The 15,174-nt window shown below is 34.9% G+C and overlaps 2 protein-coding genes across 3 annotated transcripts in view; both read left to right on the top strand.

Moving 5' to 3' along the window:
* Positions 1-16: 16 nt before the first annotated feature.
* LOC118732853 (DDB1- and CUL4-associated factor 13) lies at positions 17-6,555 on the top strand (the record flags this gene model as incomplete). Its single annotated transcript, XM_036461961.1, is given in 2 exon segments — positions 17-731; positions 5,850-6,555. Coding segments are annotated over 2 exon segments (1,268 nt in total), but the record flags the coding sequence as incomplete, so codon positions are not given.
* Positions 6,556-9,908: 3,353 nt separating this feature from the next.
* The window catches only part of LOC118732863 (sugar transporter SWEET1), a 9,288-nt gene continuing 4,022 nt past the window's right edge, over positions 9,909-15,174 (top strand). Inside the window, exons 1-2 of one of the 2 annotated variants that reach the window (XM_036461970.1) lie at positions 9,909-10,037; positions 10,113-10,338. In XM_036461970.1, coding sequence (XP_036317863.1) covers positions 10,169-10,338 — 170 coding nt within the window. In that variant the 5' untranslated portion in view covers positions 9,909-10,037; positions 10,113-10,168. Of the gene's footprint in view, positions 10,038-10,091; positions 10,339-15,174 lie in introns of both variants that reach the window. The other variant, XM_036461977.1, reaches the window with a different exon arrangement.

The following is a 15,174-nucleotide window of genomic DNA, read 5'->3' as shown; positions in this document are numbered from 1 at the left end:
ACAAGTTATCTTTCAGTGCCGCGAAACTTCGATCCTGAGCTACATCCATTGGAGACTACTCGCGAATATGTGCGGGCATTGAATGCCACCAAATTGGAGCGTGTTTTCGCCAAACCATTTGTTGGTAATTTAAGCGGGCATCGGGATGGTGTTGCATGCTTTGCAAAGCACCCTAAACAACTCTCAGTCCTTGCTACTGGCGCCTACGATGGCGAAATTAGAATTTGGGATTTAGCGAATCGTACAAGTGTGCGAGATTTCGTTGCCCACAATGGTTTTGTTCGAGGTATTGTGTACACTGTTCACGGAGATCGTTTTTTCACAGTGGGTGATGATAAAACCATTAAAGTATGGAAAGCCAACCCCCCAGATGTGGGTGAAGACGAAGAACCGGTTAATACGATTTTGTCACGTACAATTCTCACAGGAATATCACATCATAGAAGTGATCAAACTTACGCCACCTGTGGAGAAGTTTGTGCAATTTGGGATGAAAATCGAAATGATCCGTTAAAAACGCTTCAGTGGGGTGTAGACACATTGCATGCAGTCGCTTTTAACCAGGTTGAGACGTCTCTAATTTCGTGTTGTGCCAGCGATAGAAGCATAATATTGTATGACCAGCGTGAATCTCAGCCACTGAGGAAAATAGTTTTGACTATGAAAAGTAATAAGCTTGCCTGGAATCCAATGGAAGCTTTTAATTTCACAGTCGCAAATGAGGATTGCAAGTAAGTAAAACAATTTTAAATATAATATATTATTAATGCACATATTTTACGCGACCTTCTTATGAAAACAAATAAATGTTTGCTGGTTCGCAAGAGCAGGTAAGGCTAACTTTACTATAGTGTGCCATTGAGTTATTTTATTAACTGTAAGTATAATGACTGCATAATTATCCTTGCACATTCAGTTGGCAAGAGTGTTTAAACCAGGGATGGAAAATAATCATTATTTTTTAAATTTTATACCAAAAAAATCAACAAGTTGTAATCGTCGTAAATCAATTTTAACTACCCTGCAAACCAAAGTTCCCGAAATCTTAAGGAAATTGTTAGGAGTATCTCATTTCTGTAACGATTTTTTTACGAATTTTTAAAGAAAATTATATGAAGTGGTTGACACGAACTCGTAAAGAAATTTCTGTACGAAAAATAAAGAAAATTCTGGAAAAATTCTGAAAGATATTCTTCACATAGCAGCATTATTTTCGTTGCTTCACAGATTTTCTTCCGAAATTTCGTAAAAGAATGGAAGTGTGCGTATTAACCCTGCAAACCATTTTTTCAGAGTATTCTGAATCGTAAAGAATTTTTAAAGAATTCGGAAAGATCCCATCCGATTTTTTGCAGAATTTTCTAAAATGAAATAAATTACGCACACTTCCATTCTTTTACGAAATTTCGGAAGAAAATCGGTAAAGAAATGAAAATAATGCTGCTATGTGAAGAATTTCTTGCAGACTTTTTTCAGAATTTTCTTTATTTTTCGTACAGAAATTTCTTTACGAGTTCGTGTCAACCACTTCATATAATTTTCTTTGAAGATTCGGAAAACAATCGTTACAGAAATCAGATACTCCTAAAGATTTCGTTAAGATTTCGGGAACTTTGGTTTGCAGGGTTATTTAATTTTAGAAAATTCGGCAAAAAATCGAATTAAATCTTAACGAATTCTTTAAAATTTCTTTACAATACAGATTACTCTGAAAAAATGGTTTGCAGGGTATACATACTCTCGCATTTGTGTTCGTACGCTCTACTGTAATTTACAATTGTTTTTATTTTTTGAGTTTCACCTATTAAGATTAAAGATAATAATTATGCCGAATTTCCACTAGGCATTAAAATTACAAAAAATGTATGCCATTCAAAAAATGCCATGTGGAAATGAACTTAATGATATTTTTTTTTTTAATGTAATGACACGATAATTTTTTAATGCCCGACTTTGTCATTTGTCATTTTTGCCATTTAATGCCTAGTGAAAATCAAGCATTAGCATTTGAGTTTAATTTTTTCGCTCAAAGGAAATTATTTGCTGTGTTTCCTTGGGCAAAGATCGGGATCCGGATAAAAAATTTGCACGCAAACGCAAGAACAACGATATGATCCTGATAGAGATCTGGTTCAATTTATAATCCGCTGTGTTTGTTCTTTTCACTGATAAATTGCGGCACGGTTTGGTAGCACTGACAAATGAATGTATACGCAAACAGATATTCTGCCATTTGTTTCTCTTAACTTGATTCAAATAAATCGCCTCTATGTTAAGCGCCTATACATCTACGCTAAACAAGTAATTTTGATTTTATTGACAACTATTCATAAGCGCAAATAAAGGGCTGTATGAATAAAAACTAAGCGACTAATTAAAAATTAAAACGTTACTGCAAATCTACCGGTCAAGCCCTTTAACGTGATACCTCGTTTTTTAAAATCCAACGAAAGGTGCAGATCTGATAAGACAAAAAGTTTTCGCGTATTAAGTATGTATTTATATGTACATACATACAGATTACTAAAAGAGAAACAGATCCACATTAACTCCAATTAACATATGCACATACATGTGTATGTTGCGATTAGGTTATAAATCTCTCTCCGGAGCTGCGCCACTTGTTTTTCAAAAGCCGAAATACTTAAATACACATACTTTTTGTCTCCTTCTCGTGTTTGCAAATTTATGTAGTGATTTTGTATGGGAAATCATTTATGCCAATATATTTGAATCAAATAAACATACTTATAAGATATCAACCAATACTGCCTATATACTAAACGAAAGGGAAAAACTTGAATTTTTTGATAAAGAAAACCAAAACAAAATCATTCGAGCGGTTTTCGAGCATTTTGGTAATAAGAATAAAATTATACAGGCATGTTCTGCAAATCGTACGTTTTCAATTCGGTGCGATTACCAATTTGAATTCAAAGCAAATTGGATTGAAATTCACTCGGAAGTGAATTTCATAACCTGCCTGATATGGGATCACTTCTACAATGCTTTATTGTATGCCCCAAGCGCTCGCAGATCTTTCAGCGCTTTGGATTAGGGAAATATTCCCTTACATACGCTTTATGGCATGAAATATTTATGGTTTCCGGTAGGCGGAACAGATCGAAGGTCAGTAGGATAATCCCACTTGGAACGACTTTATCTTCTATCTTTTTTGTGAATTTATAGACACTGATGACTCCCTCAGCTGCTAGCTCCGTGGTAATTTCTTCTTCAGGAAGGGACTTAAGATAGGGTGCAAATACGGTGCCTTTTACCGAGTTTAAATTTTCATGGAGTTTACACTTTATGTCACGTATGCCTGGATGCTGTTTACAGGCAATGAATTTGTCAGCCGTTTTTTATCCTTAGTTAAGAGGAGTAAACTGCCATCTCTTAATTCCGATTTGATTTCGATGTCCTTACTAATTACTTGTAACGATCTATGGACGGCAAAACAGGAGTAATGTGACAGCGGTTTTTGTTCATTTGTGGCTGACACCACGAATTAAGGATTAGGGAAAGAGATATTAGGGGTTGTAAGTTCCGGGTGGTCGTTGATTGTATATAATATGCGTTTCTTTTTGGCTTTGGGACTGATATTAAAAGCCCCGGCGCATTTTTATTAATTACTGCAGTGTATACCTATCTGAACCATATGTGCGTTAATAGATAGAGAAAATGAAAAAGACTAGAGAGTTTTTGTCAGAATTTACCGATGCCAAGAAAGAGGAGCTATAGGTAGGAAAGAACGTAGCGAAAAAGTAGCGTACACGGCGAATGATAGTCTATTACTGTGAAAACAATAATAATTATCTTTGAATAAAAAATAAATAAAATTCAATAAAATCCTGATTACCGTCCCTGGTTTAAACAGATATTAAACACTGCAAATGGTTTCTTAAAATAAAGACCGCATCCAGACTTAAGCGGTTATTGCAAAGGATGATCCCATTATGGGAGAAGTAGTTCTTCGCTATTCTGTAAGTTTTAATAGATTACGATAGCCGTGGCGACAAATTTTGACTGTGCCATTGGAAAGCTGGGCTCCTCCACTTTTCAAATATACCCATTTTTAGGTGCGGGGGCTTTCTAGTTTTAAGGATATTTAGTGTTAAAGTTAATTTTTTGGATTTTTTTTTCAATATTAACATCTTATGAACTACATAACCGATTACAAAAAATTATGATGTTAAAATAAAGAGAATTATTTAATCTTTCAGTTCGTGTACCTAATTTATATTATTTTTTTTAATTTTAAAGCCATGATTACTAAAGAAACAAAAAAAAAAATCTTAAGTTTTTTATAAAATAGTTATTTTGTTTTAAATTACGTGATTACAGAAGGCTAAAGAAATGTATATTATTTAAAAAGTTATTGTTATGGCATTTAATTTGGTATATAAGGTTCCATAAAAAACTGAACCTTAGCGCAAAAATTATTTGTTTATAAAACTAACAAATTTTTGTATAAAACATTTGTAAAAATCTTGACTGAACCAAAAAATAACAAATTGAAGCTTTGCCTGTTCCTTTAAGGGCTGTTTCCAGCTCTCAAGAAAAACGAAAAATTCATATAAAATGACGCACAAGAAATGGAAAAGCAATTAGATATATAGAGTGTTTTCATTGAACGCAAGAGGTGTCAGAAATGATTAATTAATTTCTCAGAAACTATCAGGGTTATCGAAAAGTGATGTATATACGGTGTATGTAGAATTCCGTATCTCGTATTACAATTATTCAATTGGTTCGTTATACGTGATAACGTGAAACCAGTATTTTTTTTTTAACTGAATAACGGTAAATTGCAAATATCTCGAAAAGTTATCCATAGAAAAAAAAAAAATCTCGATTTTCGGAATCACCGAGCAATTCTACATAGGAATTGGATAGTGGCATCTGTAGAACATTTTTGCTGTAAACCAATGATCTTAAAACCTATTATACTTTTTTTTTGACCTCATATGCAGATTCTGTGAGTTGTTTTACATAGCAAATGACTATAAAATTTACGATTTTCAACTATTTTGTTAAAAAAATTTTTCCCTGAAGTGGAATGATTAATTAATTTCTATGGAGAATTTTATTTTCTTTAATTTGCTTTATATCGTATTACGATTATTCAATTCCACCACTCTTTTTTTTTAAAGATGAATAACGGTAAATTGCAAATATCTCGAAAACGTATACAGAAAAAAATTAGCTCGATTTTTGGGATCAGCGAGCGAGAACAAAATTCAAAATGGAAATTTGTGATCCAGTGGAATTTACGAAATTATCATTTTTTTTTTCAAATTGAGAAAACAGCATTTTCAGTTTTTCCAAAAATATCCGGTTCTCATTATCACACCACAAAAAGCTCTCCACCAGATTAAAGGTCTTCGAAATCCCCATGAACTTGCTATACAATGTTTTGCAATCAAATTATCAGTTTAAGAGTTATCTGCAAATTTATGGGTGAAATCGGACACAATTTTAAGTCGCATCGATATTCTACTGTGAATTACACCTAAAAGCTGCGCACTTTTTGTTGTTTTTTTTATTCTATATTAAAGCTTATTTAATTTCAAAGTATATAGATCCAAATCTTTTTGAACCCCAAAAACCTACCCCGTGTGTGCGCTAATTTGTATTACATACTATTTAATTTTTAAATATATTGAATAGAATTAAAAAAAATTCTGAATCGGACCTTTGACCCGTAGTTTTTGCTTCCCATCAAAAAAAAAGTAAACCGTTATACTTGCTTCAAAACTGCACTGGTCAAAATTTGTCGCCTCGGTTATCGCAATCGTGCCTTATTCTAATAAACTTATTTAATTAACCCTTGCCTAATTTTCTTACAGTCTTTATACGTTCGACACCCGTCAGCTGCGCAACCCACTGAAAATTCACTTTGATCATGTTTCTGCGGTAACAGATGTTGACTACTCCCCTACTGGCAAAGAGTTCGTTTCGGGAAGCTATGACAAAACAATACGTATATACAATGTGCACCACAGTCATTCGCGCGAGATTTATCATACCAAACGTATGCAACATGTTGTATGCGTTGGTTGGTCTCTAGACAATCGTTATATTTTCTCCGGGTCGGATGAAATGAACATTAGAATGTGGAAATCGAATGCATCGGAAAAACTGGGCGTAATAAGACCACGTGAGCGTGTTGCTTTCAATTATCAGGAGAAATTAAAGGAAAAGTTTGCGGCTCATCCTCAAATAAAGCGTATTGCACGGCATCGTCAAGTGCCGAAACACGTGTTGAATGCTCAACGCAAAATGCGCGCTATTAAGAACAAAGAGAAGGTGAAGGAAGCGAACGTTCGCAAACACTCAAAACCGGGAAAAGTGCCCTTCGTATCAGAAAAGAATAAGCATGTATTGCGAGAAGAAGAATAAACGTCGATATTTGTATTGTGCTATTTGTTTTCCATGGATAATGGCACATACAAAGATTTAAATTGTAACTCACTTTATAAACTCTGTTTTCGTAATACAAAGAAATAAAAATAATCTGTTATTTAAATATAGCATTAAACATTCATAAATACACACATATGTATATACCATGATTCAGTTATAAAAGGTTTTGTAAGTAGGGTTTTATAAAAATTTGATACTCGTCGAAATATATATTTTTTTGTTTGGAACACGCTATGCGATTTCCTTAATTCTTTTTTTAAATGAAAGGTGGTACCGCAGAGGTTGTCTCATACTAATTTGTATTTGAGCCGATAATTGGATCATGAAGAAATTAACGGTATTCGAAAATGTTTATATGCGAATCGAAGTCGGTTTTGTTTTTAGTTTAAAAATTACTTGTTTCTGTAACGGTACATATTCAAAGCCTGGGATTTTGTGGGACGTTGTAACTAGTATTTCGACTGCTGAGTGAAAGATCGACCTATCTCGGCAGCCTATCGAAAACGCCCTATCTCAAAAAGTTTTCAAAAACGTCCTATTTCAGAACTTGGTTGAAGAACACCCTATTTAAGAATTCATTTCAAAAACGCCCTTTCTCAGCTGCCGATTCGAAAACGCCCTATATCAGCACATTTTCAATACATTTTGAAGTGAGATAGGGCGTTTTTGAATCGTATTCTGAAACAGGGCGTTCTTCAACCAAATTCTGAGATAGAGTGTTTTTTAATAAAATTCTGAAATAGGTCGTTTTCGAACAAGCTGCCGAGATAGGTCGATCTTCCACTCAGCAGTCGATTTGTAACCTACTTGCAACAAAATAATTGTTTTCGGTAATTTGTCGCTTACGATAAAATCGTACACAGGGGTCGATGTGTACATATGAAGTTCTCCAAGTGAAATTTTAACCTTAATGTTAAAGTCGTGAAGTAAAACCAGTAATTTTTAAGCAAAAATCAAAACCGACTTCAATTCTCATATAAAAGGTTAATAGTACCGTTAATTTCTTTATGACCACATGCTCGGATCTAAACCAAATTAGTATAGGACCACCCTTGAGGCAACGCCTTTCCGATAGAATAACCGATATCGGTTGACGTGGTCCAAAGTTATGCGGCAACATAAATAAATAAAAATATATATATATATATATATATTCCGACGAATTGATAACCTTCTCCTTTTTTGAAGTCGGTTAATAAAGTACGGTTGCAGTTTGTACCAAAATAATTAAAGAAATTAAACAAAAAATCGATGTGCCAACTCTGAAATAAAATAAGTAAGTTCTGAAATGCTCCAGGTTTTGGCCACTATTGGTAACTCCAGTGTGCAACTCTCAGATTGGACTATTACAAATTGGAATAAACTGACGAATAATTAATAATTATTAAATTGGAGGAATAAGCTGGCCCACTGGGTCCCGAAAATAGACCCATACGAACATGCCGTTGCCTTAATATAGAAATTTCCTAACTCACATAGTTGCTGAAATGCAAAAATGCCGTAACAGACTGAATTTTTTTATTGCTTTAAATCAGTGGTCTCTGAGCACATGTGTGTTTCACACGTATACGATGAGCGGTAGCTGAGCGGTGCATATAACGCACACAGTCTCACTATTGAATCGTTTGAATGTGTTAGAATGCCGACCACTGCTTTAAATGATGTGGGGACTTCGATGAAATGCATCATAATCAATTAAAGAGAGAATTTTGGATTTTTACTTCAAGAGCGAAATACACAACACAAGCGGCTTGTCAAACATACTTCAAACCTACTTTTCGCATTTCGACATACACCATGAAAACGTGACTCGTTGAACCAAAGAATTTTTGTTGTCTTCTGCTCCACAATGTTAAAAATTATGGTTTCCTTAGATTTTTCCCTGTTAGGTCCTCACTCGGTGAAAATTCCGTTGCAAATGAGGCGAATTAATCAATCACAGCGCAAGAGGTTTGACCAAACGTGAACATGGCGGCCAGAAAATCAAAAAACTGATGGGCGAAACACAACGCAAGCCGCTTGACAAACCTAGCGAAATATCCCTTTGCTTTAAGCCATTTGTGTCGGGTATGGGGGTGTTTGAAGGTTTGACAAGCTGTTTGAGAGAAATTGGAAGGAAACCATATTTTTAACATTGTGGACCGGGAGACAACTTATTTTAAGAGCGAAATACACCACACAAGCGGTTTGACAAACCAAGCGAAATGGTTAAAGCCATTTGTGCTGTGTATGGGGGTGTTTGAAGGTTTGACAAGCCGCTTGAGGGAAATTTGAGCAAAAAATCAAAATTTTTTGATTTTCTGGCCGCCATGTTGATGTTTGATCAATCCGCTTGCGTTGTGTATAGCAAAATCGCCTAATTCGCAACGAAATTTTCACCGAGTAAGGACGTAAGAGAGGAAAATGAAAGAAAACCATAATATTTAGCATTGCGAACTGGATGAAAACTAAAATTCTTTGCTTGAACGAGTCATGTTTGCATGGTGTATGGCGAAATGGGAAAAGTAGGTTTGAATTATTTTTGACAAGCCGCTTGTGTTGTGTGTTTCGCTCTTTAGTTACGGTTTTTTGTATTTCAGCGACGATGTGAGATAGGGCCTTTCTATATTAAGGTAACGATATCTGTGGACTTTTGACAAAACAACCTCTGTGCTTTCAGTAGGTTAGAATTTGGAGTAAGTTGTAAGAAACTTCCATTTGAAAATTTTACATTTTTATTTAACTTTCATTAAGATACCATCTTGAACTACTCCTATTAATGACTAAACATAAAAATATCACTCGAGAACTCAATAAATTACTGCTTTGAAGAGAAAATGACCTTACTCGATAGAAGTTGTTTTGTCAAAAGTCCATAGATACATATGTACATACATATGTATCTATAGATTATAATCATATGTACATGTGTATTATACCCATAGCGCTCTCCATCAAGTAAACAAAAACGACTGTGTGGAAGTTTCGTCGTTGGTTTTCGTTTCGAGTTTTAGTCGTGTGCACCGATGAAATTTAGTAGAATAAAAAATAGTTGCAGCCGTGTTGAATAGCTTAGAAGCTGGCACACATTTCAGTAGAGTTGACGTACTTTCGTTGTGAGTGCATTCAACGCGTTTGTTTGTTCTTTAATTTATTTCGCACGAAGAAATCTTTTTGCAATTCTATTCACAACTAATTTTTAAAACAGTACCAGACCCAAACAGACATTTACTTTGAATCAATTATAGCTAAACTGAGTGGGCGATTGCTATTTGATTCACATTGAACTTTCACATTAAAAAAATACTAGCATAATACAAAATTGAAGGTGTAATCAAATTAAGGACAGTGGCAATTGAAATAAAAAATCAAAACGAAATTGCAAAACTATCTCAGAAATCGAACTGCAACAAGGGACTGGTCAATAAAAAACAAACAAAACAAATGCACAAGCTTGCTGTCGTAGTGTATGTGTAAATTGAATTGTCAGTCAAATATATTAGATAACGGGGCAGTGCGTGCCGGCGGCGGAAGTGCTCTTGAACTTGATGTTTGGATAGTAAATACATACATACAAAATACCCGTTGGTTTTGGATAAAGAGAGCTGTTGTGGAAGTCGTAAGAAAATTAGGTAAAGCAGAACGAAGAGAATTGAATGCAGAAGCATATCAAGGTGCAATCAAAGTAAAAACATTTCATTGTCAAGGATATTCGCACAGCATCCGAGGAAATTTTTGAAACTGAGACTTCAACAACAAAAATATGGAAGCACTTGGAGATTTATTGGCGCCATATAGCGAGCATATTGCTAAAGTCGCTGGAGCGGTAACTACCTTACAGATTCTATCTGGTTTCTTTTTGCTTAATGATATCCGGAAAAAGAAGTCTAGTGATGAATATCCGCCGGAACCATTCATCGTTGGTCTTGTGCTGTAAGTAATTGGTGAAAACGGAAATTAGTACACTATTAAATTCGATTCAGTAAGGGTTGCAAGTTCCTGGTATAACCCAGAAGATAATTTAGAGAGTCCTTCTAAAGAGAAGGTATTTCGAGAAGGCAAAGCGGCGAGCGGCTGAGCGGCTTAAAATTAAACATATGAAATGCTATTGAAGTGGCCACGCACTGAGCGGCATTTTTTTGTATGGCGCCGCTCAGCCGTTCAGCCGCTCTCCGCTCGTTACGTGGCCTCGACCTAATCAAGAAGCGCTGAAAAAAGCATGACTTCTAGATGGGGTTTTGCTATTTATAATTTACGCGAATGTATAAGTTTATGTTATTTTGGCATTACAAATGAATAGAAATATGCATTTTAAGATGCAATACAGACTGACTTCCAAAACGTACCAATACAATGTTTGGATACTGTTCTACTGCGGTATTTAAACTGTTTTTATATGCCGAGTTACGAAACATTAGGAGTGTTCGCTATGCAAAAAATTTGTACAAGTTGGTACCAATTTTGACATTTCATTTGGAGGGGAAGTTGCAAATTTATACTGGGAAAATTTTTGCCAGTAAAATTTTGACGTTCGTATTCACCACGAGAAGTGTCAAATTTTTACTTTAAACCGTCAAAATTTTCTATTTTCTATCAATTGGCACAGGGCCTTAGAGCGTAATAATAAGTTACTCTCTCACAAGTGTCAAAAATGTGTCAACACGTGCCAAAAGTCCCAGAGCGTGAGGAACGCAAAAAACCACATTTCAAGGCCGGAATCAGCAAATAAGCTCTAAACAATGATTTTATGTGTATTTACCTTATAGGCCAAAATACAAGAGCGCAGTGGCAGTGACAGTTTTTAAAATCAGCTGTTACTGCTGATATTGGCAGTCACTGCCGCAGCAATTACAATACGGCGTTATCAGTGACAGCTTTTTTTGACATCACCTTTTGTTTGTTTACATTTTTGTTGTTGTCTTTTAGGCTTCAGTGACATGAACAGAAGTTGGCTGCATTTTATTTATGTCAAATTCAGCATGCGAAGTTTGCTGCGATGAAGGCAGTGGCAGTGAATTTAGAATTTGGCCTAAACTGAGCAGTACTGCCAGCTGCCACTGCTGTATTGTGAGTCGCTTCATTGGACACCCCACTTTCTAAAAAACAGCTGATTTCGAAAAACTGCCACTGCCACTGCCACTGCATTATTGTATTTTGGGCTTATATGGCTAATAAAATTAGCAAATAAGTACATTTTCTGAAACTTTTGTGGCATTTTCCATTTCCACAACAGCTGTTATGGAAATTTGACTATTTGCACATTTGTGCCCGGAAAAAAATCTGAGATGTTTCGCGCACGAAGAAGAATGAATTTACGATCCAAAAGTGGAACGTATTCGCTCTCTATTACCCATTTTTATAGCATGAGCAATACCGTTGTTTGTACATAAATACATATGGAAGAATATGTCGTCTATACATGCTTATCTATGTATATACATATATACATACTTACAAATACGTCTATTCCAGGCGCTATACTGTTTTATATCTTCCTCGTTGTGATAATGATGGAACGTGATAATTCTAGAATTAATTTTAAAAGTCATAATGACACGCACTTTTCTTGCTTAGATAAGCTCTGAAGTGGTACAATGTACACCAGGGGTTCCTAAACATTTAAGATGATGGAACCCTACTAAACACCACATCAAATTACTAAAAATCAAATGCAGTGCAATTTATATATGAATAAACACTTTTACTAGAAATAGTATACATTCTTTGAATTTTAATGTAAAGAATGAAATTGTTTCACTGTTATTAATTATTGTAAAAAATAGTATGTGCTGTATGCGCATTTTTGGGGTAGCATCTAATTTTGACCTGAATTTGTTTTCTGTATAAGTGTAAGCTGAAAACTCTGTGACAGAGGAAGCAAAGTTAAGATGGCCTTTTTACCGACTCCATGATATTTACTCTTCACATTAACCCAAAACTCTTTCAGAGACACAAATGCAAATGTGTGTTTCACTGTCGAAGTACTCGGAAGATCTATAAATGCTTCGTAAATGGGTTTTGTACCAAACCGATATTACTACTACCATCCGAAAAATAATGTGACGAAGATTTCAGGTGATTTACCAAGTGCCCAGTTATGACATTTCACATTTCATTTGGCAATTCATCGCGGTTCTTGTAGAAAGTTGTATATAACTAGGGCAAAACAAAATATGCTTCTAAAAACTTATTTTAAGCGCTTAAAATATAACAATTTCCTAGATATATTCTCCACAAAATGCTTTCAAAATCATTAAAAGACATAAGATATGCTTTTAAATTTCGTTTATGTACGTAAAAGCATGACAGACGGCAACATTGATCCGGATTAATGCCGCAATTACTCTGATCAAAATTGTGCCTTGACAGACGGCAGTAATGCGGATTAACGAGCCGCGAGTTCGTAGGTTCGAATCGCACGGCCCGTAGAATATTCATTTAATTTTTTGTTATTGATTCAATTATAACTTCTATATTTTTTATTTTAAAGTTGTTCTGCAAACTAGCATAGACATTCATCCTGTCGTCGGTTATGCAGTCACCAAAATAAGTTCTTATTCATTTTAAATTGGATTCCTATTTGAATTAGAATGGTGACTGCATTACCGATGAAAAGGTATATGTCCATGCTAATTTTGCATTTTCCCTGTATTCTACGCTCTCCGTGTTTTGGTCAGTGTTGTCATCGAAAATTCCCTTAATCCGAGTTAAGTTTGGGAATTAACTCTAGGACTTAATCCGGATCAACTGGAGTTAATTCCCGAGATAATTCGGAATTAACGGTTGAGCTAGAACTAGTACTGTCTGCAAAAGGTCTAGTTCTACGCTAGTTCTGGGCTAGTCAGATTTTCTGCAGGGCGTTTTCGGACGGTAATATCTGTTACTACCAATATAGGAGTATTACATATGTATATTAGACTGCATCACCAAAAGAAGTTGCGGTTTTCCGCCGGGATTACAAAATTTATTATATTTTAAGACGATTTTTTCTAAAAAAAATCTTTAAGAAACTATTTTTATTCATAAGAAACTCCATTTTTGGAGGTATTTTCAAATCGGTCCAGCTCACTTAAATCTTAATATTTTTCCGAAATATTTTGGTGGACGTCTTAAAATATAATAGATTTTATAATTCCAATGGAAAAATAGTACCGATTTTATTTTGTATGGGGGGCGATGCAGTCTAATGTATATGCTAAAAATATATAAATAAACATAAGTTCCCAACAATATAATTTTGAATTTTGACCCTATTATTTGACCGTAAGGGTGCGTTTATACATACATATGCATGCAAATGTACCCACATTTAAAAAGAAAAATCGTAAAAATTTGCTCAAAAACTTATCTAGTGTTCCGCTTAAATATTGCTTGCATAACTACTCAAAAATAAGTGACTTTCCACTTGATAGCCGTAATCTTCAAAGGCACCAGCGATAAACGTTATTTGCAACACATTTACATTATGTACATACATACATGATAAGAAAAATTCAACATTAAATACGTATGAACTACATACTGGTATATGGCATGCTGACACCTAATAGATATTTATTAAAATGCATTCCTTGTCAAATTTATATAATTACGTACTTAACATTATCAAAGCACTTCGAGCAATACTGCTTACATATGTACATATATATACATATGTAAGTACAATTTAACGCACCTGTAAATTCTGTAGTCTGCGTCAGCAACCAATCACAAACCTTGGCGTGGTTGTATGACCGCGTAAAACTGGTTACTTAGGCGTTGAGCAACACTCCACCGACCATGTCATAAAAATCGAGATATGTACATGTAGAACATTTTGCAGTATCGCCGATATCAGGCTTTGGTGGTTCATTAATACAATTTGGAATTTTATTTGTAGTCATATTCCTGTTATATGGATGATAAATTACTAACGAAACAAATCATATATACGTTTCATATGTGTTTGATTTTGTAATTGTTGTTTTCCATTCTCTGCATAGATATCAAGGATATCTGGTTTGCCGAAACAGGAACACGCAATATGGTAATTGGGACACCTATTTTCAATTTCAGTGATCCCTGAAAGATCAGTCGAGTTCAAAAATTCCGTTGGATAATGGCACCCTGAAATTGTGCATATGGAAACTGTGCATACGAAATAATGCATATGAAAAAAACCGAAATAATGCATACGAAAAAACCGAAATAATGCATATATGCACAGTTTCGGTTGAAAACCGAAATAATGCATATGAAAAAACCGAAATAATGCATATATGCACAGTTTCGGTTGAAAACCGCAATAGTGCATATTAGAAAAACCGAAATTATGCATATGCACTCTTTCGTTTGAAAACCGAAATAATGCATATGAAAAAAACCGAAATAATGCATATATGCACAGTTTCGGTTGAAAACCGAAATAATGCATATGAAAAACCCGAAATAATGCATACATGCACACTTTCGTTTGAAAACCGAAATAATGCATATGAGAAAAACGAAGTAATGCATACATGCACAGTTTCGGTTCAAAACCGAAATAATGCATATGACAAAAACCGAATTAATGCATACATGCACAGTTTCGACTCAAAACCGAAGTAATGCATATGACAAAAACCGAAATAGTGCATACATGAAAACGAACTTCTTTCTGAGTAGGCGGCCTTCGGCCGCGCTTAGGGATTATAACCCTTACTAAGTAGTATTCTCCTTTCTGTGTTGCCGGAAAAGGGGGCCGGAAGTATTTTTGCGCAGAACTTCTTTCTGCGTAGGCGGCCTTCG

The sequence above is a fragment of the Rhagoletis pomonella genome, unplaced genomic scaffold, assembly GCF_013731165.1.
Source record: "Rhagoletis pomonella isolate Grant_MI unplaced genomic scaffold, Rhpom_1.0 Rhpom_scaffold_00002, whole genome shotgun sequence".
Classification (NCBI taxonomy): domain Eukaryota; kingdom Metazoa; phylum Arthropoda; class Insecta; order Diptera; family Tephritidae; genus Rhagoletis; species Rhagoletis pomonella.
This window is presented reverse-complemented; position numbering and strand designations above follow the sequence as displayed.